The 26,426-nt window shown below is 42.3% G+C and overlaps 1 protein-coding gene across 4 annotated transcripts in view; it reads left to right on the forward strand.

The window, feature by feature from the left end:
- Positions 1–18,440, forward strand: part of apba1a (amyloid beta (A4) precursor protein-binding, family A, member 1a) — a 220,984-nt gene extending 202,544 nt beyond the window's left edge. For all 4 annotated transcript variants that reach the window (XM_085424281.1, XM_085424279.1, XM_085424282.1 and 1 more), the window contains 6 exons: positions 215–400; positions 474–653; positions 898–1,110; positions 7,390–7,509; positions 7,612–7,752; positions 18,087–18,440. In XM_085424281.1, the coding sequence (XP_085280407.1) occupies positions 215–400; positions 474–653; positions 898–1,110; positions 7,390–7,509; positions 7,612–7,752; positions 18,087–18,158 (912 nt within the window). In that variant the 3' untranslated portion in view covers positions 18,159–18,440. The remainder of the gene's footprint in view (positions 1–214; positions 401–473; positions 654–897; positions 1,111–7,389; positions 7,510–7,611; positions 7,753–18,086) is intronic.
- The last annotated feature ends 7,986 nt before the right edge of the window (positions 18,441–26,426 follow it).

Consider the following 26,426-nt stretch of genomic DNA (forward strand, 5'->3'; position numbering starts at 1 on the left):
TGCATAACAGTGGACAAAGCAAGAAGCTCATGTATATCGTTTATCTATCATTTTTATATGGTTTGCAAACGTTACCTCACTTTCCTACACCCACTGTTTATGGGGTTTAAATGCAATAACATATATTGTTAGATTCTAAAGTACTTACAACAAATGCAGAAAATCTGCGTCTTGTACACATGAGGAGGGCTGTAAATGTTTCTATGCCTTTAAGGAAACTATGATGGACCACCCTTTGCGGACTATCTCCTACATTGCTGACATTGGCAACATAGTGGTTCTGATGGCCCGGCGCAGGATGCCTCGCACTGATTCTGAGGAGAACGTGGAAACCTCAGAGCCAAGTCAAGACAGCAAGCGCCAGTATAAGATGATCTGCCATGTGTTTGAGTCTGAGGATGTGAGTCCAACAACATACTTCTGTCTTTGAAAACTTTTTTTCCAATATCTTCTAACTCTGCCATGTCCTCTAGGCCCAGTTAATTGCCCAGTCGATTGGACAGGCCTTTAGTGTGGCCTATCAAGAATTCTTACGGGCCAATGGCATTAACCCTGAGGACCTCAGCCAAAAGGAATACAGTGACCTGCTGAACACTCAGGACATGTACAATGATGACCTCGTGCACTTCTCCAAATCTGAGAACTGCAAAAATGTGAGAGGGCTGCATGTATTTTCAAACATTTCTGGTTTCATAACAGTATTTTTTATTCTGCTTTCCATCCACAGGTTGGCATAATCACGTCTGTACTGCTGAATATGTAGTAGAGATTAGAATGACAAATTAATATGGCATCCTTTTTTCATGATAGTTCAGACAAATGAATTCCAATGAAACGTAATTTAAAATGATTTGTTTTTGTTTCTCTCTGCCTGTCGACTGCCTGCTGTGACCACAGGTGTTTGTAGAGAAAGCTAAGGGGGAGATTCTGGGCGTGGTCATCGTGGAGAGTGGATGGGGCTCCATCCTACCTACAGTCATTATTGCCAACATGATGCATGCTGGGCCAGCTGAGAGGTCTGGCAGACTGAACATAGGAGACCAGATCATGTCAATCAATGGAACCAGTTTGGTGGGACTGCCACTGTCCACCTGCCAAAGCATTATAAAGGTATGTATGGTATGTGCACCCATTGGTGGAGGCTCATTTCCAGCTCTCCAATCTCATTTGGCTTCATGCTCAGCACTCTGTGCACCATTCAGTCTCTCCATCTCCACACTTCCTCCACTCATGTGTAATTCCATGAGATACAACAACCCATCCCCTACCTGAGCGTGTTCTCCACCCACTGCTTGCTAAGAATCTTTGCCTCAAAAACAGAGGTGTTAATTCCCATCTCCCTGCACTGAATTTGGCTGCAGATAAGCTGAAGGTCACCAAATGATAAGACCAGCAGGACCACATCATTTGCAAAGAAAAGTAAGATCCTGAAGCCACAGAAACAGAAATCTCCTCATTCTTGGCTGCTCTCTATTATATTCTCCATTAAAATTATGAACAGAATTGGCGACAAAATACAACCTTGGCATTCACAGGGAAAGAGTCTGACTCTAGCAAAGCAACCATGCTGATGTTACAGCTGTACAGGGACCAAATAGTCTGAAGCAACAGGATTTATAATCTATGCTCCCAAACTAACCACAGAACATTCCAGCAACATGATTATGAGTCTGCACCAAGACCACAGAGCACGTACAGACCAGTTGTGCAAGTGTCCCAGGACTAGACAGAAGTTGCTCCTTCTGAACTGAGTTTTGACAAAGGGACACATTCTCCCCTATGAAGGGCATAGGCCTTCATAGGAAGACTGAGTATGATCTGCTGAAGTTAGAGCAAGCATTTCATATCTAAGAGAGACCATCTCCACATCTGCCAGTCCAGAGGAACTACCCCCAATTTGGGGCAGAGGTGTATCCAGTACAACTTCACAGCATTCAGAGCTTTCCTGGAACTTAGGGGTCTAATACCTGGCGACACGTAAAAGCTGCAATGACGTCTGTTGAAGCAGCTTATCTTTACAAATGTTGGGATTTATCTTGTGCTTGAAGATGCTCTTTGGATTCAAAGTTCTCTCCCCGGTTTCATTGGTCAGATGAACTTGTTTAGTTGTGTTTCTTACCTGCTAATTACATTCACAGTAGTGAGTCACTGTGATGCTAGAGACTCGCTAGCTTAGCTTGTAGCCGACTTACTTGCAGCATTAGCCTCTTCAGCGGTCCCTTGACATTGTGTCAGATGTTTAGTTACTCCTCAGCCTCATTTAGTAATAACTATATTTGTAATGAATGTAACCTGTTTACAGTTCTAGAGGCAAGGATCACAGAATTGGAGAGTCAGCTTCACACCTGTGAAAAACCTACAGCTAGCAAGGGCCCTGTAGTCGGTGCAGCTGAAGGTAGAGCATCAATACAACATTGGACTGAGCAGCTCTCGTTTCTATAAATCTGATCAAATTTATTAAAACGGGACTATCCACAGTTGGGACCAGGAGTTCGAGTCTTACACACCTCTTTGCAGCTTCTCTTGTTATGTCCATAAAACCCCATCCTCTGAGAGACCGTGTCAGCTCCCAGACCACCAAAAAACAAACCTAACATAAAAAATCACACAGAAGGAACTATATAGTATCTACCACCAGAGATGGGCAGTAACGCGTTACTGTAATCTGATTACTTTTTTCAGGCAACGAGTAAAGTCAGGGATTACTGTTGCAAAAACGGTAATTAGATTACCGTTACTTTCCCGTAGGAACGCTGCGTTACTGCGTTACTAAAACCGTGATTTTTTTGCGAGTGTCTCACGACAGTGACGTAAGCGAGTGCGACGTTGGTGACAACAGCGGTGTGCAGATCAACAGTGGATCACATATCGAGTGCAGAGAGAGTATGAGCGTGCAGCGTTTAAAGCGTGGAAGTACTGACCTTACTTTGAGTTTGATTCCATACAAAGTGACAAAAACATTAGTGTCCGCTGTGCGTGGGAAGAAAACTTCTTTTTACAGCGAAAAAAACCCCTAAACTTCCAACAAGCACCGAGTAGCTACGACGTAACGGGAAACTCACAGAGAAACTCGCGGATTCTTCCACTGACCGCGGCACACCTGCACCAGGGTAAACCTCTGCCTGCCCCACTCCTGCTTTACAGGTGAAAATAGAGCAACAGGACCGCTGAGTCTTTGACTTTATTTATTTTCTGCTGTGTTTTACTTGCATCTATTTGAGAGACTGAGTGTAAACACAAAAAAACATTATTTTATGTGCTGGAATGTGCAGAAAATAGGTTTAAATGTTAAACTAATTTCTTCCAGTCAGAGAATGTTGCATATAATTAAATTTTTGCTTGATGCATAAAGTGAAAAGATTAAAAATAATAAAACAAGTTTTAAAAAGAGACTTTTCCATTTGATTACATTTTGTATGATGGATTATGTAGAAAAAGTAGAATTGGGCTGAAAGATCTATCGCTTTATCACCTACTCAGGTTGTAAATCGTGTCCTGAAGGCATGTAGTAATAGCCCATTAATAGGCAGATAGACAGGATGAGTTTGAGCTGTCTTACAAGCCTTATTGTGCACATCTAATAATGTACAATATACACTATCATCGAAAAGTTTGGGCACACCTTCTCATTTAGTGATTTGTCTTTATTTTCATGACTATTTCCATTGTAGATTCTCATTGAAGGCATCGACACTATGAATGAACACATGTGGAATTATGTAGTAAACAAAAAAGTGTGAAATATCTCAAAACATGTTTGATATTTTAGATTCTTCTAAACATCCACCCTTTGCTTTGATTCCTGCTTTGCTCACTCTTGGCTCTCTCTCTGAGCTTCATGAGGTCGTCACCTGAAATTGTTTCCAACAGTCTTGAAGGAGTTCCCAGAGATGCTGAGCACTTGTTGGGCCTTTGGCCTTCACTCTGAGCTCCATCTCATCACAAACCATCTCCATTGGGTTTAGGTCAGGTGACTGTGGAGGCCAGATCATCTGGTCAGCACTCCATCACTCTCAAATAGGTCTTACACAGCCTGGAGGTGTGTTTGGACTCATTGTGCTGTTGAAAAATAAACTAAATGCAAACCTGATGGGATGACATGTTGCTGCAGCATGCTGTGGTAGGCATGCTGTTAACTTGTTATTTCTGAGGCTGACTTGAATGAATGTATCCTCCAGTGTCATGAAAAATACCGGTGGACTCAGAGAGCAGAACGCACAGAGGCACAGAGTTGAAACAATTTGTTTACAGTGAAGGGGATGAATTTTCAGGGTCACTGTATATACAATAAAATGTGAATGTGGAGCCGGGATGTGCAGGTGAGGAGACGCACACCGGTAGCGCACTCGATCTGAGTGGAACAGGAGAATTAGGAGGGTCTTGCCCGAAACTGAGAAAAGCATAAAAGAGACTTTACCGAGAGTTGGAGAGCTTACTTGGTACTGTTTGCCAAAAACCTCCAGAAGGGAAACAAACCAAACGAGGCGACCGGGAGAAACAGACAGACGAAAATCCTGGTGAGGAAACAAAACTCGGTACAGTCACCAGCGAAAATAATCCACAGGCTCCAGTAGGCAGGCTGGCAGATTTACAGGCACTCCAGAAAAGTCGATACTCCGACACTAGTCGTCTGTCGGGCAGCTCCTAAAGAACGCTTCAGAAGAAAGTGTCTGAAGGGTAACAGGTGTGCCAGGTTCTTTGAGACATGTGAGACAGTTTTAACGTAGCGCTTGATGGTTTTTGTGACTGCACTCAGGGACACATTCAAGGTTTTATCAATTTCCCAGACTGACTGACCTTCAGTTCTTAAAGTAATGATGGGCTGTTGTTTCTCTTTACTTAGCTGATTGGTTCTCGCCATAATATGAATTCTAACAGTTGTCAAATAGGGCTGTCAGCTGTGCACCAACCTGACTTCTATACAACACAACTGATGGTCCCAACCCCATTAAGAAGGCAATAAATTCACAAATGAACCTTGACAAGGGGGCTACTTTCAGAAATCTAAAATATAAGACATATTTAGAATTATTATTAATTATCTCTTTGCTACATAATTCCATATATCTTGCTTCAAATACTTGATGCCTTCAGTTTGTATCTACAATGTAGAAAGTAGTAAAAATAAAGAGAAAACATTAAAAAAAATTTATATACATATATATTAGGGGTGCAACGATACACAAAATTCACGGTTCGGTTCGGTTCGATATTTTGGTGTCACGGTTCGATATTTTTTCGATACAAAAAAAATGTTCATGCCTTTTTAATTTGTCATTTATTAAAATTATAAATATATATTTTAACTCAAAAGTACAGTTTTTAAATTTAACCCTAACCCTTGTGCGTGTTTTTTATTTTGACAGCGAATGCACACCTGCGGACCTCTTATGTGCAGCCCTGGTTATTTAGCTCATCATATTGCAGCCACAGAAATTCTTTTGTCCATGAAACCATAAAGCTGCACTTTCTTTTTGCCTTATAGTCTGATTTGTCATAACTTCTCCGTTTTGTGGTAAGCTTTTCTTTGGCTGTCACTTCTTCACCCTGACCTGTCTTATTTGGCTCAGCAGAACTAAAATATATATCCTGCTGCTTTTACACACGGACTCACATAAGCTCAGCGATTCTCTGCGCGATCAACCTCTCACATGTTTAAGCTGCGGGAGATTTCACTTGTCATGTTTGCATAGTAAGCTAACGATTAATAAGACAACGTCAGAGGAATTGGTGCACAAATTATCGTCACTCACAGATCAGTGCTGTCGCTCTCTATACACAGTTCACGCGATTGCAAAGTGAAAGCAAAAAAACAAGCGCAAATTCAAACGCGATTTCAATATGTCACATATTGACAGTGGCTCACCGATGCCAATGACATAATTACCCAGCTACATTTCTGAAAGAATGCAAAAGCATTGACATATATTTTTCCTTCCTACAATAGCCCGACGGGCAGGGCAGAGATAGATTTTGGTAGCCCGACTGAAAAAATCGCTAGCCCCGGGACGTCGGGCTAGCGATATTGCGAGCCCTGTATCTGATTGAGGAATCACTCATCTTTGGAAAAGAGAGTTTATTACAGAGAAATGTCTCTTTCCAAAATAAAAGCTATACTATCCGCTTCTTCTGGGCTATATTCTCAGCAGCATATTAAACACATAAGGAGAATCATGTGCTAACAGCTGTCTAAATGACTCGGCTAAAGTTAGTAGCATGCTTGTTGTTTTTGTCTTTGCACTAGGATGATGTCGGCGTAAATGTGCAGTCATATTCGTTGTGTTCCCACTAGTGCTTTCAGGTTAATCTCGTTGAAATGACGTTAACGCCACAACACGGCGAATCTCTGTTAACGAGCTACCGCCGATCGCCCCGTGCATGGGGCTAGACGGCCAACACATTAACGAGCTAACTGCGCTAACACACTAGTTCCCACCCATGTAATTGAGCATTGCGTGGCACATCCAACATACTGTTTTACTTTAGTCCATGACTCGCTTACCTTCAGGGTCATACTTCACATGAAAACCAAAATAGTTCCAAACGCCAGATCTGAATGAGGGTGGGGGAGGTCCATGTTGTAAGGGGAGCTTAACTTCTGTCTCGCTAGCTTGCCCTGCGCTCTTCCTTCTGACGATGCTGTCTGTGTTGAGCGCTCAGTGAATCTGCGTTCGACTACTCCGCCTAGGCTGCACTGTCGAGCCTAGGCGGAGTAGTCGAACGCAGATTCACTGAGCGCTCAACACAGACAGCATCGTCAGAAGGAAAGTTGATAAAATAAATTACAAATTTTGTATTGTTCGATACATATGCGTACCGAACTGAAAGCACTGTATCGAACGGTTCAATATCGATACGAATATCGTTGCACCCCTAAAATATATATATATATATATATATATATATATATATATATATATATATATATATATATATATATATATATATATATATATATATATATTAATTAGTGTGTGTATATGTAAAACTACCAGTGCAGGACTCTGTGTTGTGTGATCGAACACAAGCGTTCAATTTGTGGCTTGGACCGCACCATTTACACACTGGGGCATAAACCACTCCGAGTCTGCTGCTGGGCCTTGCAAAGCAAACACAGTAAACACTGAGCCAAGATGGTGCCTGGACGAATGAGAAGCTTGAACTACGGTGTCCTGTATGGGACAAATGCTCGAAATCGCTGCCTTTTTCCCATTATTTAAGCTGCCCTGCAGTGACCACTGCATAGGAGAGAGCGCTTGCTACCACATATATGTGTGTGTGTGTGTGTGTGTGTGTGTGCATATTATGTATAATATGTATACATACATTATTTGCTGCTGAATTTAATTCATCCCAATACTTGCTCTTTCCTGCTTCTCTTTCCTGTAGGGTCTGAAGAACCAGTCTCATATCAAGCTGAATATTGTGAGATGTCCCCCAGTGACTACTGTACTCATCAGACGGCCAGACCTGCGCTACCAGCTGGGTTTCAGTGTCCAGAATGGCATTGTGAGTAGTGTCTGCTCTGTTACATGATAACTGCAATTTTGTTACATTTCTTGAGTGATTTTATTTGTTATTTTTAAAGAAAAAGTGACATCTCTTCAACAGATTTGCAGCCTAATGCGTGGGGGCATTGCCGAACGGGGCGGGGTCAGAGTTGGTCACCGCATCATCGAGATCAACAGCCAGAGTGTGGTGGCCACGCCCCATGAAAAAATTGTCCACATCCTGTCCAGTGCTGTGGGAGAGGTAAGACATTGCATCACATTATACATAACAAGGAAATCAGGATCTTTCGATGCACAACAGTTAAAAGTGAAACACTGCAGTCTATTGTGCCTAAGGCCTTTCTGGGTGGTGCATTTGTGGGTTTCCTCTGGGTACTATGGTAAATGGACTGATTCTTATATAGCGCTTTTCTACTCTCCTGGAGTACTCAAAGCTCTCTATATAACATGCCTCATTCACCCAATCTACACTCAGTGCTTTCTAAGTACACTCATACTCCGATGGATGCATCGGAGAGCAAGTTGGGGTTAGTGTCTTGCCCAAGAATACTTGGCATGCAGACTGCCAGGGATCGAACCACCAACCTTCCGATCAGTTGGTGACCTGCTCTGCCTCCTACAGCCACCCTATAGGTACTCCGGCTTCCTTCCTGGTCCAACGACATGCATGTAAAGTTAACTGGTTATTCTAAATCGATCATAGGTATGAATCCAAGGTGCACACAGCACTTACATCTATAGGATAGAGTACTTTATCAGTATGTGGGAAAAAGCTTTATATACACTGATCAGGCATAACATTATGACAACCTGCCTAATATTATTTTAGTCCCCCTGTTGCTACCAAAACAGCTCTCACCAATTGAGCCATGGAGTATCTGGCACCAAGATGTTATACACCACTCTGCATTGAATAATAACTTATTATTAATCTCTGGCTCTCTGCCACAGCATGTCTTTAATCCTGACTTCCTTCGCTCACCACAACCGGTCATGGCAGACTCGTCCTGTTAAAAGGGAGTTTTTCCTTCCCACTGTCACCACAGTGCTTGCTCACAGGGGGTCATATGATTGTTGGGTTTTTCTCTGTTATTTTAGGGTCTACCTTACAACATAAAGCACCCCAACTGTTGTTGTAATTCAGCACTGTATAAATAAATAAAATTGAATAAAACTGAAGTGAATAGATTCTTTAAGTCCTTTAAGCTGCTAGGTGGGTGCCTCCATGCATCAGACTGGATTGCCCAGCACCTCCCAAAGATGCTTGATTGGGGTCAAATGTGGGGAATTTGGAAGCCAGTGAACACCTCAGACTCACTGTTGTGCTCATTCCTGAACCAGTTTTGCTTTGTCTCAGGGCACATTGTCCTGTTGAAAGAGGGCACAGGCATGAGGGGATACCATTGAAGGGTATTCCCTTTCCATGATCTACAGTGGCTTGCAAAAGTATTCGGCCCCCTTGAACTTTTTTTTTTTTTGTCACATTACAGCCACAAACATGAATCAATGTTATTGGACTTCCACGTGAAAGACCAACACAAAGTGGTGCACACGTGAGAAGTGGAAGGAAAATCATACATGATTCCAAACATTTGTTACAAATAAATAACTGTAAAGTGGGGTGTGCGTAATTATTCAGCCCCTTTGGTCTGAGTGCAGTCAGTTGCCCATAGACGTTGCCTGATGAGTGCTAATGACTAAATAGAGTGCACCTGTGTGTAATCTAATGTCAGTACAAATACAGCTGCTCTGTGACGGCCTCAGAGGTTGTCTAAGAGAATATTGGGAGCAACAACACCATGAAGTCCAAAGAATTCAATTCAATTCAATTCAGTTTTATTTATATAGCGCCAAATCACAACAAAAGTCGCCTCAAGGCGCTTCATAGATACAGAGAAAAGCCCAACAATCATATGACCCCCTATGAGCAGCACTTTGGCGACAGTGGGAAGGAAAAACTCCCTTTTAACAGGAAGAAACCTCCGGCAGAACCAGGCTCAGGGAGGGGCGGGGCCATCTGCTGCGACCGGTTGGGGTGAGAGAAGGAAGACAGGATAAAGACATGCTGTGGAAGAGAGACAGAGGTTAATAACAGATATGATTCAATGCAGAGAGGTCTGTTAACACATAGTGAGTGAGAAAGGTGACTGGAAAGGAAAAACTCAATGCATCATGGGAATCCCCCGGCAGCCTACGTCTATTGCAGCATAACTAAGGGAGGATTCAGGGTCACCTGGTCCAGCCCTAACTATATGCTTTAGCAAAAAGGAAAGTTTGAAGCCTAATCTTAAAAGTAGAGATAGTGTCTGTCTCCTGAATCCAAACTGGAAGCTGGTTCCACAGAAGAGGGGCCTGAAAACTGAAGGCTCTGCCTGTCTAGAGATGCTTTTTGAGTAAAGGTTTAACTACAGCCAGCTTGAAGGCCTGTGGTACATAGCTGATTATTAGAGATAGGTTGATCATATTTAAGATCGAAGAATTAATTAATGGCAGGACTTCTTTGAGCAGTTTTGTAGGAATGGGGTCTAAAAGACAGGTTGATGGTTTGGAGGAAGTAATTATTGAAGTTAACTCAGAAAGATCAATTGGAGAAAAAGAGTCTAACTTAACATCAATGGTACTAAGAGTAGCTGTAGATAATATTACATCTGTGGGATGATTATTGGTAATTTTTTCTCTAATGATAAAAATTTTATTTGTGAAGAAGTTCATGAAGTCATTACTAGTTAACGTTAAAGGGATGGTTGGCTCAACAGAGCTCTGACTTTTTGTCAGCCTGGCTACAGAGCTGAAGAGAAACCTGGGGTTGTTCTTATTTTCTTCAATCAGTGATGAATAGTAAGATGTTCTGGCTTTGTGGAGGGTTTTCTTATAAAGCAGCAAACTATTTCTCCAGGCTAAATGATGATCCTCTAAATTTGTGACACGCCATTTCCTCTCCAGATTACGAGTCATCTGCTTTAGGCTACGTGTTTGAGAATTATACCGCGGAGTCAGGTACTTCTGATTAGAGACCTTAGTTTTCACAGGAGCTACAGTATCCAGAGTCGTACGTAGTGAGGAGGTGAAATTATTAACAAGATAATCGACCTCTGTTGGAGCAGCGTTCAGATAGCTGCTCTGCTCTGTGTTGGTACAGGGCATTGAAGATGATAACAGTGGGTGGATTATATTCTTAAACTTAGTTACAGCGCTTTCAGAAAGACATCTACTGTGATAAAGTCTACTCTTCACCGCTGTGTAATCAATTATTGTAAATGTAAATGTTATCAGGAAATGATCAGACAGCAGAGGGTTTTCAGGAAACACTGTTAAATGTTCAGTTTCTATGCCATATGTTAAAACAAGATCTAGAGTGTGATTAAAGTGGTGGGTGGGTTCTTTTACATTTTGAGAGAAGCCAATTGAGTCTAATAACAGATTAAATGCCATGTTGAGGCTGTCATTTTTAGCATCTACATGGATGTTAAAATCACCCACAATAATTATTTTATCTGAGCTCAGAACTAAATTAGATATAAAGTCTGAGAAATCAGACAGAAACTCTGTGTAAGGCCCAGGTGGACGATAGATGATAACAAGTAAGACTGGTTTCTGAGTTTTACAGCTGGGGTGGACAAGGTTAAGCATCAGGCTTTCAAATGAATTAAAAGTCTGTCTTGGTCTTTCATTAATTAATAGGCTGGTGTGAAAAATTGCTGCCACACCTCCCCCTCGGCCTGTGCTTCGAGGTTTCTGGTAGTTAGAATGACTCGGGGGTGTTGATTCATTTAAACTAACATAATCATCCTGCTGCAACCAGGTTTCTGTAAGGCAGAGTAAATCAATTTGTTGATCAATTATTAAGTCATGTACTAACAGAGACTTGGAGGAGAGAGACCTAATATTTAATAATCCACATTTCACTGTTTTACTCTTTGGTTCAGATGTGGATACTGTATTGTTCTTTCTTTGTAATTGTTTATGTTTAAGTTGTTTGTTGCTGGTTTTTAGTTTGTTTTTTGTCTGTTTGGAAGCTGACACAGTCTCTATGGAGATGGGTTTTTGGGGGGGTAGCAGGAGGAGAGAAGCTGCAGAGAGGCATGTAAGACTGCAACTCTGCTTCCTGGTCCCAACTCTGGATAGTCATATTATGGGGGGTTTAATAAATTTGTCCATATTTCTAGAAATGAGAGCTGCTCCATCCAAAGTGGGATGGATGCCGTCTCTCCTAACAAGACCAGGTTTCCTCCAGAAGGTTTGCCAATTATCTATGAAGAACACATCGTTTCTGGGACACCACTCAGACAGCCAGCAATTTAAGGAGAACATGCAGCTAAACATGTCACTCCTGGTCTGATTAGGGAGGGGGCCAGAGAAAACTACAGAGTCCGACATTGTTTTGGCAAAGTTGCACACCGATTCAATATTGATTTTAGTGACCTCCGATTGGCGTAACCGGGTGTCATTACTGCCGACGTGAATTATGATTTTACTGAATTTACGTTTACCCTTAGCCAGCAGTCTTAAATTTCCTTCAATGTCGCCTGCTCTGGCCCCTGGAAGACAATTGACTATGGTTGCCGGTGTCTCTAGCTTCACATGTCTGAGAACAGAATCGCCAATTACCAGAGTTTGACCCCCGGCGGGTGTGTCGCCGAGTGGGGAAAAACGGTTAGACACATGAACAGAGATGGGCAGTAACGCGTTACAAGTAACGCGTTACTGTAATCTGATTACTTTTTTCAAGTAACGAGTAAAGTAAGGGATTACTATTGCAAAATCGGTAATTAGATTACCGTTACTTTCCCGTAGGAACGCTGCGTTACTGCGTTACTAAAGCCGTGATTTTTTGCGAGAATGTCTCATGACAGTGACGTAAGCGAGTGCGACGTTGGTGACAGCAGCTGTGTGCAGATCAACAATGGATAATATATCGAGTGCGGGAGAGAGTATGAGCGTGCAGCGTTTAAAGTGTGGAAGTACTGACCTTACTTTGAGTTTGATTCCATAAAAAGTGACAAAAACATTAGTGTCCGCTGTGCGTGGGAAGAAAACTTCTTTTTACAGCGAAAAAAACCCCTAAACTTCCGAGCAAGCACCGAGTAGCTACGACGTGATGGGAAACTCACAGAGACACTCGCGCGGATTCTTCAACTGACCGCAGCACACCTACACCAGGGTAACCCTCCGCCTACCCTGCTCCTGCTTTACAGGTGAAAATAGAGCAAAAGGACCGCTGAGTCTTTGACTTTATTTATTTTCTGCTGCGTTTTACTTGCATCTGTTTGAAAGAGTGAGTGAAAACACAAAAAATATTTTATTTTATGTGCTGGAATGTGCAGAAAATAGGTTTAAATGTTAAACTAATTTATTCAAGTCAGAGAATGTTGCATATAATTAAATGTTTTGCTTGATGCATAAAGTTAAAAGATTAAAACTGATAAAACAAGTTAAAAAAAGAGACTTTTCCATTTGATTACATTTTGTATGATGGATTATGTAGAAAAAGTAGAATTGGGCTGAAAGATCTATCACTTTATCACCTCTTCAGGTTGTAAATCGTGTTTTTAAAAAGTAACTAAGTAACTAAGTAATTAATTACTTTTGAAAATAAGTAATCAGTAAAGTAACGGGATTACTTTTTGGGGGGAGTAATCAGTAATTAGTTACTGATTACTTTTTTCAAGTAACTTGACCAACACTGCACATGAACGGGTTGGTGGTGTACCTGGGGCTTCTGTTTAGGACTATGCTTCCTCCTCACCGTGACCCAGCCGCCCTCTTTCCCCAGCTGCTTGGGATCTGCCGGGGAACAGCTAGCGGGGCCTACGCTATCTTCAGCTGCACCAGCTACAGGGGCCTGGCTAGCTACGGGTGAATGAAGGGTGCGAAGCCGAGTCTCCAATTCAGTAATCCTGGCCTCCAGCGCTGCAAATATGCTACATTTGTTAGAGATATCATTACTGCTAAAGGAGGTCGAGGAGTAACTAAACATCTGACACAATGAGCAAGAAAGTGCAGGAGGGACAGGTGAAGTAGCCATGGTGCTAACGAGTCGGCTACGAGCTAAGCTAAGCTAGCGAAACAGTACAGAGACAGTGAGTGAATACTTTGGCTATAAATTAGGTAGTGAGTACTCAGAAAGTGTGCTTCGGATGAAGCACGTGAAGATTATACTATGAAAGAAGAATGTATTTAAAAGTTTTTAATTAAATTGCTAAGCAGATAAGCTACTCAGAAACACCACTGTGTTTGAGCAGGAACAGGAAGTGATACTCTACCACAGAGCGAGCGAACACCAAGTGACAGCGCCAACAACTCATTGCGTCACCTGAACACAGCAGACAGGTCAGGGATAAAGTTATTGAGACATTTAAAGCAGGCTTAGGCTACAAAAAGATTTCCCAAGCCTTGAACATCCCACGGAGCACTGTTCAAGCCATCATTCAGAAAGGGAAGGAGTATGGCACAACTGTAAACCTACCAAGACAAGGCCGTCCACCTAAACAGACCTGGCATCTTTCCTGTTTCTTTACACCTGTATCCACTGGATCCACTGCACACTTGACCTTTTCAATGACAGCTGCTGCTGCTGGAGATCGAGCTGGTCTGACTCGCCTCTGGGTCTTGGGAGTGACAAGACTTTTGCCCAGTTCTTCCAGGAAAAGCCGACGTCGGTACAATACGCTGGCATTCCAGTGTTGGTTGATTTCAGTCCACAGGACATAGGCATTGTAAGCTGACACATCCAAAATGTTGTAGAAAATTACCAAGGGCCAACGAGCTGTGTTGCACTGGCAGCTGTATGTTGCTGTGACTTTGTCAAGATTGTCTACTCCTCCTTTGGAGCGAGTTGTAGTCTTTGTCTTGAAAGATCCTCTGTCTCTGAAACACCTTCTTCTTCATCACTATCCCAGTTCAAAAGCAGTGATAAAGCTTCTTCAGTCGTCATCCTTCAGGAGCTCATTTTAGGTGTGTTGAAATGACACGAGAACAGTGACAAGAACAGGGGAGAGAAAGTTTCTCACATACACACCTGGGTCTGATGTATATTCAGAGGCAGTCAAAACAAAGTACATCAAAGACAAATGTTTATTTTGGATCTGAACAGCTTTTTACTTGCATAAAAGTGTGCGGGTCAAAATGACCTGCAACATCATCTTTGTATACAAACACTGCAAAGACATCCCAGGACCAAAGTGTCCATATTTTACACACCAGTTCATGACCCCAGATAAGGAAAAGTCATAAACCTTCAGTACTTTGGTCAACACAAAAACTGGAATGGGTCAAATTGGGTCAAACCCTAACCTTATCCGTAACCTTAACAAGCACTTTAATGACTTCAAATAGTGTTTTCCAAAGTGATTGAAGTAAAATGAATGAACGTGTAGATTCCAAATGGTTCTCATGTTTCCTCATTTTTCTGATCTCGTCATTTAGGGATGTGTCGGGTGCCTGGAAGCGTAATATGTTGACGATTTGTCACCTAGCATAAAATATTACGCTTTTGGAGTGAGAACGTGTTGCAGGATTCAGGATTCCAACAATGGCGGCAGCTCCTTAGTTTTAATATTACTCTTATTAAACTTTTAACATATTTTGAGAATGTAGCTGTGTAAACTTCAAATATCTGCTCGGTTTATTAAGATATCACATATTTGCCAAAGTCCTGCAACGTTTTCGGAGACGTTGTTACCCACCAGCTCGATAGCTGACCAGGAGGTCAAGGGTCACTAGAGCTGGCAAAAGCAGCAAACTTCCAGCACATCGTTTTCTGATTAACTGATTAAACAGAAGTGTGAGATGGTCGAGAATTTACGCCAGTGTCCTGTTATTAAACTCCTCCGAGACAGCGGTGACGCAAATCTGAAGGCTAGACCGTCCAATTTCACAGCCTCGCACTTCCGGCCTTCGAAGGACGCGGCCCACATAGACCGCGAAGGCCGGGTCCTCCAAAGGATGCGGTTTTGGGACACAGCTGCTCTTTTTTTGCTTTGTATCTGTAACCAGACCTTAACGGGAAAAAACTAACTTGTGTAAATATTTTTTTACAAACACAAATTCTCATCAATCGATGCACAAACATCAAAAATTCAGATATTTTGGTTTTCAAGGTTACAAAACTTCACAACTAAGCATTTGATTTAAAAGTACAAAATATTTATGAGAGCAATTTGAGCCCACAACGCTGCTCCTAGATACGGTTCTATTGCAGGTCTGTTTTTAGTTACAGATGTAAGTGAACGCTACAGAGTGATGCATTAGATGCATTCGAATAGAATAGAATAGAATTCAACTTTATTGTCATTGCACATGTCACACTTGTGACATGTACTTACAAGGCAACAAAATGCAGTTTGCATCGATCCAGAAGTGCTTTAGTGATATAGATATATTACAATATATATTAGCAATAATATAGATATGTGAGTATATTACAGAAATGGGTCTATTACGGTATGTTATAATGTACACGGTATGAAGTATGTTATGAATATGCTATAACTATAAGTATGTACAGGCTATGAACAGGATATAAACATGAAAACTATACAGAAATATGAAATATGCAAGTTATAAACAGTTGTAGAATTATAATTATCGTGTTGTACACAGTATGATTGTCTATACAGCATTTACAGTAGTGCAGTTAAGATCAGTGAGATATGTGGATAATTTCTACAGAGGTATATAAAGTGCTGGTGGTTGTGAGTGATGGTTCAGTCCATGTTATTATTGTGTGTTTGAGGGTACAGTTGTCCATTGTGTGTGTGTGTATGTTCAGTCCATGTGTTAACGTGGGTCAGATGTCAGGAGGCAGAGTTCAGGAGTCTGACAGCTGTGGGGAAGAAGCTGTTCTGGTACCTGGTGGTCTTAGTCCGGAGGCTCCTGTAGCACCTCCCAGAGGGCAGGAGGGTGAAGAGTCCATGTGATGGGTGACTGGGGTCTTTGATGATTTTCCCAGCCCTTTTCAGACACCGCTTCCTGTAGATGTCCTTTATGGCAGGAAGTGGTGCTCCGGCGATGCGCTGGGCAGTTTTCACGACCCTCTGCAACGCCTTCCGGTCCGAGGCAGAGCAGTTCCCGTACCAGACTGTTATACAGTTGGTCAGGATGCTCTCGATGGTGCAACGATAGAAGTTCACCAGGATGTCTGAGGACAGGTGGTTCTTCCTCAGAGTCCTCAAGAAGAAGAGGCGCTGGTGAGCCTTCTTGACCAGCTTGGAGCAGTTGGTCGTCCAGGTGAGATCCTCGGAGATGTGGACTCCCAGGAACTTGAAGCTGCTCACACGCTCCACAGCCGTCCCCTTAATGTGGATGGGTGGATGTGGGTCAGCATTCCTCCTGTAGTCCACGATGAGCTCCTTGGTCTTCTCGGTGTTGAGCAGCAGGTTGTTTGTGTCGCACCACTCAGCCAGACGATCCACCTCCTCCCTGTAGGCGGCCTCATCGTTGTCACTGATGAGGCCAATCACCGTGGTGTCATCTGCAAACTTAATGATGGTGTTGGAACCATCAGCAGGTCTGCAGTCGTGGGTGAAGAGGGAGTAGAGGAAAGGGCTCATCACACAGCCTTGTGGTACACCGGTGTTCATCGTGATTGTAGATGAGCAGCGGTTATCCAACCGGACATGTTGGGGGCGGTTGGTCAGGAAGTCCAGTAACCATTTGCAGATGAGGGAACTGATGCCCAGGTCTGTCAGTTTCCTGATGAGTTGTGAGGGGTGGATTGTATTGAACGCTGAACTGAAGTCTATAAACAGCATTCTGGTGTAGGTGTTGTTGTTGACCAACTTATGGTGGTTTATGAGGTTGTTAATGAGGCCCATGTTGCTCTGATAGCAGCCTTCAGCTGGTCTGTATCGTTGGGTCAGGTGTTTCTCCTATTCCTTTTACTCCAAGACCCCATGTGGTCACGGTCAACAACAGTGCCATTTGACAGTAGCTTTAGGACACTGTGGGTGGGACTTTCATGTGCCTTTTTTACAACCTTGACTTCCAATTAAAATCCAAAATTTAATTTTATCTGAAAAGAGGACTTTGGACAATTGAACAACAGTCTTTGTGGGGTGGCTGTAGCTCAGGTGGTGGAGCAGGTCAGCTGCTAACTGGAAGGTTCGATCCCAGGCTCCACCAGCCAAATATCCTTGGGCAAGATATTAACCCTATGTTGCTCTCCGATGCATCCATCGGAATGTGAATGCGTATGAATGTTAGACAGTGAGCACTTAACAGTGTAGAATAAGTGCCTGTGTGAATGGGAAGTAATTGGGTGAATGAATTAGTTGTATAAAGCGCTTTGCTCAGAGTAGAAATGTGCTATATAAGAACCAGTCCATTTACCACTCCGTAGTCTGATGTTGTTTGTGGTCCACGAGTGGCTTGATGTCAGGATGTAGCCCCTTTTATTACTTCTGCACGGTTCTTGACAATCGTTTCAGGGCTTCAGGCATCTCTGATTCTTGGGCACCCTTTCCTACCCGAATTTCTATTACATACCATTATACCATTAGATATGTAATGATATAAATAAGAACCTTTATATCAGAATTCCATGATGATTACTTTGTTCTGTTCTGTCTGCTTTAGATTCATATGAAGACCATGCCTGCTGCTATGTATCGCCTGCTGACCGCCCAGGAGCAGCCTGTTTACATTTAACCCACAAACTGACCTCACAGATCAACTCCCTCAGCCCAGCCCGGACCTCATCCTGTATAGCTGATGAATTGTAGTGAGTTGTTAAGATTGTTCTGTTGCTCAAACTCATCTAGCTGCAACACAAAAACCAATATTATCCATGTGTATGTAGGCTTTTATTATTACAATAAAAAGATGTTCACACCAGATACATTTTCAGTACCTAGTCGTGCCCCAGAGTCTGCAGAGTTTCTTCATGGTTTACTGTTGATATTTTGAAACACAATATATAGTAACGTGTATTGCCGCTTAGTTCATGAAACTAAATCAGTTTCCTCATTGTTAAATTAGAGGAATGATGTTTGTTTTGCACAGTAAAAATCTTATTTCCAATCTTACACATGAGTCACATCCAGACACAGTTGTGGGCAAAAGTTTACATACTTTCATGACATTGTGGGTCACTAGATGTTTTTGGTAGCCATCAACAAACCTCTGGTGAAATTCCAGCTGAATATTTGATCACTCTTCTTGCCACAATTAGTCAAGTTCATTTAAATTGGTTGCTTTCCTGGCATGGACCTATGCTAGGCCCAAACATGCTGAGGAAAGCTATTCCAGAAGTAGATGAAACATTACTTGATGTTGTCTGTCTTCATGCTCAATCATCCAGCTAAAGAAATCCCAAAAAGTCTGGCCGCAGAGTTTTCAGTGGGAGAAACGTTTCGTCATCATCAGGTGACTTCTTCAGTCTCAGCTGACTGCAGGTTTCCAACCTTAGAAACAGGACATTTGCACAGTGACTGACACCAGCAGCACTGAATGAACACTGGGCTGGGAGGTCAGCTTATGACCATTAGTATGCAAATTGCCATGACCGCTAATCAACAACCATTGATCAGTGGCCATGAGTACCATTCACAGAGTTGGGGAATGTCTGCCATCACAGCATTGTAAGATGGTGTGTAAATCTACAGTCCTTTGCGCTTTAGTGAGTTCCTTTAAATTTGTGAGTATTGATCAATCAATCTGAATACTATTAATCTATAATCTATAATCAGCATAAGTTATTAAACATTATGTATAGAGAGTGAGAGAGCCTGCATGTACGTATACTTTTGACCCAGCATGGATGAGAGAAAATCCAAAACAAATTCAAACTTTTTCACCTCATTCTTATTTTTTTTAAACTTTAAAGGCCCAAAATAAATGTAACGTTCATGCACATGATGGCTGTATGTAAACCTCTGAACATACCTGTATCTGCTACTAGTACCCCGAGTTTCACCACAGGGCACTGCCGATGTCTAGTTACATTTTCTACACCAAACCCATGTATGAAAAAAACCCTCGTTTATGTAGAATTAAGTTACGTAGGTTTCACTTTGTGGGCTCAGTCGTGTTTCGACTCTCAGCTCAGAATCACAGTATTTTGAGCAGATTATTCTTGTTTATTACCAAAATTTAATGGTAAATTAACTCATTCCTATATAGCACTTTTCTACTTTATCCCAGCACTCACAGCGCTTTATACAACTTGCCTCATTCATCCATTTGTACAAGCACTTCTTTCTGGGGGTTGTGTTCGATCTAACAATCGCACACATTCATACTCGGTGGATTCCCCGGAGAGCAGCTCGGGGCTAGTATCTCGCCCAACGATATTCGGCAGACAGCCAGCGATTGAACCATGAACATTTCAATTAGTAGATGACCTGCACCACCTCCTGAGCTACAGCAACCCGAAATGATCCGTCATCACATTTTAAAATGAGGTAAATATAACCTCAGAGGAACAACAAACCATGACATGTTCCAACATCATTATTCACTTAATATAAATTCAGCCCAAACGCAGAAGCATGTGTGAAAAATTAACTACTGTTTCCTGTAGGAATTAAGTGGGTAAATACACCTATTTATCCTGCATGAGCATAATCAGTGATTATTGATTATCAGTAGATTTGATCACCTCTAGAAAAGGAAAAGTTTTAGCAGTTTGTGGATCTGGAGCACTCAGTTATCTAGTATCTTCACTGCCATGGAGAAAAGACATCAGCAGTTACCTAAAAAGCAATTATTGCCCACAAGGCTCATAAGAGCATTTCCAAACAGTTTCAAATCCATCATTCTACAGTGACAAAGACTTTTCACAAGTGGAAAACATTCATGGCAGTTTCCTGTCGTCTCGTCTCAGTGGATGTCTCAGCAAATTCATTCCAGCTCTTGCAATACTCAGAGCTACACTCAGACTCCACGTGCCTCAGTTAGCCACGTTAAATATAATACAGTAAGAAAAAACATGGAACAAGTATGGCATCTTTGCATTTGTTTCTGAGAAAAAGAGCCTAAAAAGAATATACCAGCATGGCTTAGCTTTGCAAAACTGCATCTGAACTAACTCGTTGGCTTCTTGTGCAGCAACAAGACCTGGGCACCTTGCAATCATTGAGTAAACTCCTCGGTATACCAAAGTATTCTAGAGTAAAATGTGACAAAGCAAATGTGAAGGTGTTGCAATGGCCCAGTCCCACCTCAAGCTGGGTGAAATGCTGTAGTGGACCTTAAGAGAGCTGTTCATAACCGACAAAGCATGGAAGCAGCTGTGTGAAGGACAACGAGACACCTGAGTGACTGATGACGTGACACACAAAAGATTACTAACGTCTTTGGTTGCTTAGGCAAAGCTCTAGACTAACTCTTTTTGCCACGGTTGCAAGGCGCACCAGCACCAACGTTAGGCGCACCCAAATTTTTCAACCGCATCGCTTAACACCGCAGTTTTACATGTGCACTTTTTTGGGGGGGGGGGGAATTGCTGTCTATACAGACAACACTGATTTGTAAATGATTAACTAACAATCTTGTCAACACAACGTTACTGAAAAAGTGCTTGTGTTTAAAGAGCGTTGACGCTCTTCGGCAATATTGTAGACAATGTTAAACTTAATCATCACATCGGCTCCTCTGACGACCTGTTTGCTGCTGAAAGGCAGCGGGGGGAGGGGACACATTTATCGCAGCATATAATGTGTTTCTGGATACACTGCTGCTTTTTCAGCATTCAGGGGCTGATGGCTCCGTGTCAGAGCTGGCTATGAATTTCAGACGGATCAGGCCTTAACAAATAAGTTATCAATTGTTCTTTTCATCTTTCCTCATTACTGACAGCTACATCTGCTTCTGTCGGGCCTAGGCTGCTCACTGGGGCTGCGTATCGTCACTGATTTCTGTAATCCATTCGATTCGATTCAGTTTTGCCTCAAATAGTCAGAAATATTATAATTCTGATCATTTATCAGAACTGACACTGTGAGACTTCATCAGAGGTCTGAACATCACAGCAGATGCCTTTGTGTCAAAGTAACTGAGAATAAAACAGAAATCGAAGGAGATTTTCCTGACCTGGCTTTTTATAGCAGATAACCTTAAAAATATTCTGCAATTTTGCATAATTTTAAAAAGTATAAATTTCTTCAGTATTGAACAGCAGAAATGAGTCTTTCTTGTCCGAGGACATTTAATTAACAAAAAAGAAAAAGACAGCGCTGTAAACAACGGTAGACGGTGGGTAATAAGCCAATGAATGCAGAAAACAGAGATTTGAGACGGGAAACTGTTCCTGAAGTACAGAGAGAGAGCTGTGTGCTGGAAGCAAAACAGCAAAGGTCAGAGGGAATTAATGACGACATTTATCAAATGTGAAACATAGTTTGCTGCTTCTTTTGCTGCTGGTTCAGTGAATTTTGGTTGGAGAGAAATAAAACCTGCAGCATCAGAATCGAGCACAAAAAGACGTAAACACAGAGCAGACCCGACGCATCAGAGTCGGTGAGCTGCCGGCTTTCAGCCCCGACGGCCTGTCCGTGTTCGGGCCGTCAGGTGAGAAAGTCGAGAAAGAGAAAGCTGATTCTGATGCGTGGGGTCCACGCTGTGTTTACGTCTTTGTGTGGAGTCCGTTACCAGGGCCCTATTTCAGGAAGCCGGTTTAGTGCAAACTCTGAGTAAGTATACCCTGAGTTAACGAAAACTCTGGGTTTTCGGTTTCACAAAGCGAGTTTAGATTAATTCTGAGTTACTATGACGACACACTCCGTGAAGTTAACCTGCCCCCTAGCAGGTTTACTTCAACTAACCCTGACGTTCGCCGCCTCTTTGTCGGAAACCTGACTGTAGGAAGTGTCAGACATGGCGTGCTCCTTCCTTGAAGAGCCAGTAGATGTTGAAGCCCAAATTCTCCGCAGAGCTCTCCGCCGGGAGAGAGTGATTAGAGCGCGTTCGGACATTTTATCATTTCCTGATGATTTCCTGTGTGAACGTTACCGTTTTCCAGCACAATCTATAATTTATTTGAATAACATCCTCAGGCCTAATATTGCTCATGTGACACATCGCGGACATGCTCTCAGTTCTGTACATATTATTTGTATCGCACTTCGGTTTTTTGCAAACGGGAGCTTTCTGTATAATATTGGTGACGCTGAGCACGTTTCCAAGGCTACCGTCTGTCGGGCAGTCAGGAATGTTACAGTTGCACTGAAACGTCTCCTGTACTCGTCTGTGGTGTTCCCCGGTCATAGACCCACAAGATTTATCAAAGAGGGATGCCACAAAATTGCAGGTATCAGGATGAACGAAACTTAATTCATGATGTGGTGATACTTGAACTACTACTTAAATTTTACATTTATTCTCACGGTTCCCAGGCGTGATTGGCTGTAGAGATGGCACTCACATTCCAATCATTGCTCCTTCAGTAAATGAAGGAGACTATGTGAACAGGAAGTCTTTCCACAGCATTAATGTACAGGTACATAGTTCCCTGTAGCATTTCAAACTAACAAATCATTTCATTATAGTAATGGATGCTAATTTGTGTTCTCTGCACTGTGAAGATCATATGTGATGCTGCCAACATTATCACAAATGTGGAAGCCAACTGCTCAGCCTCTGTGAGTGGTGGTGGTGGAGGACCCCCACCTGTTTTTCGGGCCTCCGCTTTTTTTCTGTTGGCTATAACGGGTCACATTTGAGCATACAGAGTAAGCAAATATGTACTTGTAATGTGCTCAGATAATTTCAATAAGTGCTTACAGAGCGGAAATTAATGTAGCCTCTAACTGCAATCGATTTACATCGGACAAACAGACCAAGCACTATGGCTCATAATACAATTACACCTTACCTGTTTGGACTATATTTTTATATTTCATTTTTACTTGCTGCCAGGAACGTTTGGGGCCTGTTGGGTTAGACCTGTGCTCACATCACATCACAAAATAAAATATAATAAAATAACGTGTTAAATGGGTGGAAATCCCTAGATCAATGTTTAAATTAACACTCACGCATTGACTCTGTCGGCTATGTTTTGCCATGCATGCTCACTTTCTTTTGCAGCTGAGGCTGTGTTACTTTTTTTCTGAGAAATTTGCATGTTATCGGCATATGCTGCCATCAGAATTTCGGCCTCAAGCGCTGTAAGATACATTGACCGCGCCTTCTTTCCCTCCGTCTCCATGGTGACTCGCTTAATCTGTGCTCCACTAATCAGGGCTTTATGTATCCTCGTGCGCGCGCTTAACTTGGGGTTAAAGCAACTCCGCGTTGACTGAACTAATTGTTATCAGCCTTTCTGAAACCGAATATTCCGAGTTGGACAGTTCGGGGTTACTCAACCCTGAGTATCGTTTTTCACTCTGAGTTTTCTAAACCGGCTTCCTGAAATAGGGCCCTGCTCTCATTTACTGTTTGGTGGTTGTTGAAATAGTTTTGAGAGCTTTAACCTGAGATTCTGGTGTTTCGACATTTATATTTAAAAGTCGATTCAGGATTTAATGAATCGATATCGCTTTATTCAAACTACTCACCTCTCTATCTGCCTGCACTTTCAAATACACACAAAAGGACCACGGCCAATCACAGAGGTCCCGCCCCTGACTATCTCTGATTGGGACACACGATAGGGGCACGATGTGTGTCAGCTGATGACCACACGGAGACTCAGAGTTGTGGACACACTCTAGAGCGCTGCTTAGGTCGTTCTACAAGCTCGAGTATACTTAACTTTTTACACATTGCTTCTGCATTTTGATTTTTATTAAATAAATCAATTTAAATTAATATGAGGTTATGTTTCTTTATAGTGATGACAGTCAATCTATGTCAAGCTTTTTCCCTAAGATGGATTTTATGCAAATACATTGTATAAATTGCATCTGTATTAATTATCATGAGATAATGAATGCAGGTAATATCTGTGGGCAGATATTACCTTATGTCTTACCCTGTTACCCTTGAATACAGAAAGAAAAAAACAGTACCAGTTTCTGTTTCATTTTGGCTTTTATATCAAACAGTCAGCAATGTACAAAGACGTCTGTATAACGTAACCCACAAATGTGACGACTGTGGCTGTGTGTGAATGTACAAGCAGCAGCAGGATGTACAACTGTCTGTTTTTGGTTTGAGGGGACTCTGCATTGCCTAAAGAATGTACACTATACCTTGCTTGTACAAAAACAATAAAGAAGCTCAAATATTCTACTATTCAAAATATAAATATGAATAAAGGATTCTAGCCTCTGCCGTTTTGTGATAAGTGAAATAAACAACACTTCTTGCAGCCTCTCTATACACCTGATTGATCACCATCCCAATCACAATGTTTCCATTAGATATCTCGGCTAAGGCTGACCAGTCTCCTGTTCCCAACGAGCTCCACCATGCTTCGGCTAAATCTGTCATGTGCAGACCCTTCAGCTGCTCACTAGGTTTGTCTTTAAAATGAACCAAATATATTTATGTATTTATTTATCATTTTGGAGCGCTGTCTTTTGCTACACTGCTCGGGGTCATCAACACAGCACATTGGCTGTGCTCTTCACTCCTTAGAGGAGCTCTACAGTAAAGCTGCAGGGACACATCACACCCATATATCACCTGTTCCTGCTGTTATCCTAAGAGAGGGGTTACGAGACAGTAAACAAACAAACAGCACATATACAAGGTTTGTTTTTATTATAGGCAATAAATGAAAACACCTCTCTGCCTTTAATTGTTAGTTATTATTAATCTCTGTCTCTCTTCCACAGCGTGTCTTTGTCCTGTCTTCCTCCCCTAACTCCAGCCAATCACAGCAGATGGCTCCGCCCCTCCTTTAGCCTGGGTCTGTTGGAGGTTTCTTCCTGTAAAAAGGGAGTTTTTCCTTCCCACTGTCGCCAAAGTGCTTGCTTATTGGGGGTCACTTGAGTGTTGGGTTTTTCTCTGCATGTATTATTCTAGGGTCGACCTTACAATATAAAGCTCTTTGAGGCGACTGTTGTTGTGATTTGGCGCTGTGTAAATAAATAAATTGAATTGAACAGGGAACAGTACGCCTGCCTTCACAGACCTGTGAGGCAAGCTGTGCAGTCTCTAACCTGTACAATCAGCACACACGCACAGATGTGTCTATATTGCCAAACATATTAACTTACCCATACAAATCACTGATTTCAGGCGTTCCAATCATTCCATGCCCGTATGTATGTGACTGGATGTTCATATGTAATGGAATTTTCTATGTCACGTGGAAAATAAGACAAATGTAATGAAGTGGTTTTTCATGACGTAATTTGTGCCTTAGTTAAAAGTGGGTAAGGTGAGAGTATAGGGTGTGGCTAGATATCAGGTGATTCTGTATAAATGATGATGATTGGATGTCCAGATAGGAGGTGAGAGAGAGGGAGGCAGATGTGCAAAAGAGTATAAAAGAGAAATATTCAGAATATTCTGGTTGTTTTTTTCTGTAGTTCTTTCAATGAGCTGAAGACATCATCTTAAGACATCTTGAGGGTCCACAGTTAAAAACTACAGCATGCAATGCCAGAGGAGCCCCCACCACCACCCGAACACTCTGGACCCACAAACGGGTTTTGTGATTTTTGCCATATTGGTTTATAAATCCAAGAGGATTTGCATTTTGAACACAGAGATAAGTGTGTCGGTGGCCAAGGCATGCTGGATGGACAGGAACTGGCAACTCAGGGGTAAGACGCTTGTCACTGCGGTTTGCACATGGCAGATATAGCAAGAGCCTGACACCACTGTGCTAGAAGGGTTTGCTGCTGCTTGCAGTGATAGAAGCGGAGAAACTGGCAGTTCGGTAGTAGGGACGCTAGATGCTGCATGCAAATAGGGGATGAAGGAAAACCTGGCAACCCGGTGCCTTTTAATTCATTTGTCTATGCCAGGGGTCGTCAACCCTAGGCACGCATGCCACAGCTGGCACGCGAAGGGTGAACTGAT

This window comes from Rhamphochromis longiceps, linkage group LG12 (assembly GCF_057381845.1).
Source record: "Rhamphochromis longiceps isolate RC_006_pf linkage group LG12, R_longiceps_female_GT1.1, whole genome shotgun sequence".
Lineage (NCBI taxonomy): Eukaryota > Metazoa > Chordata > Actinopteri > Cichliformes > Cichlidae > Rhamphochromis > Rhamphochromis longiceps.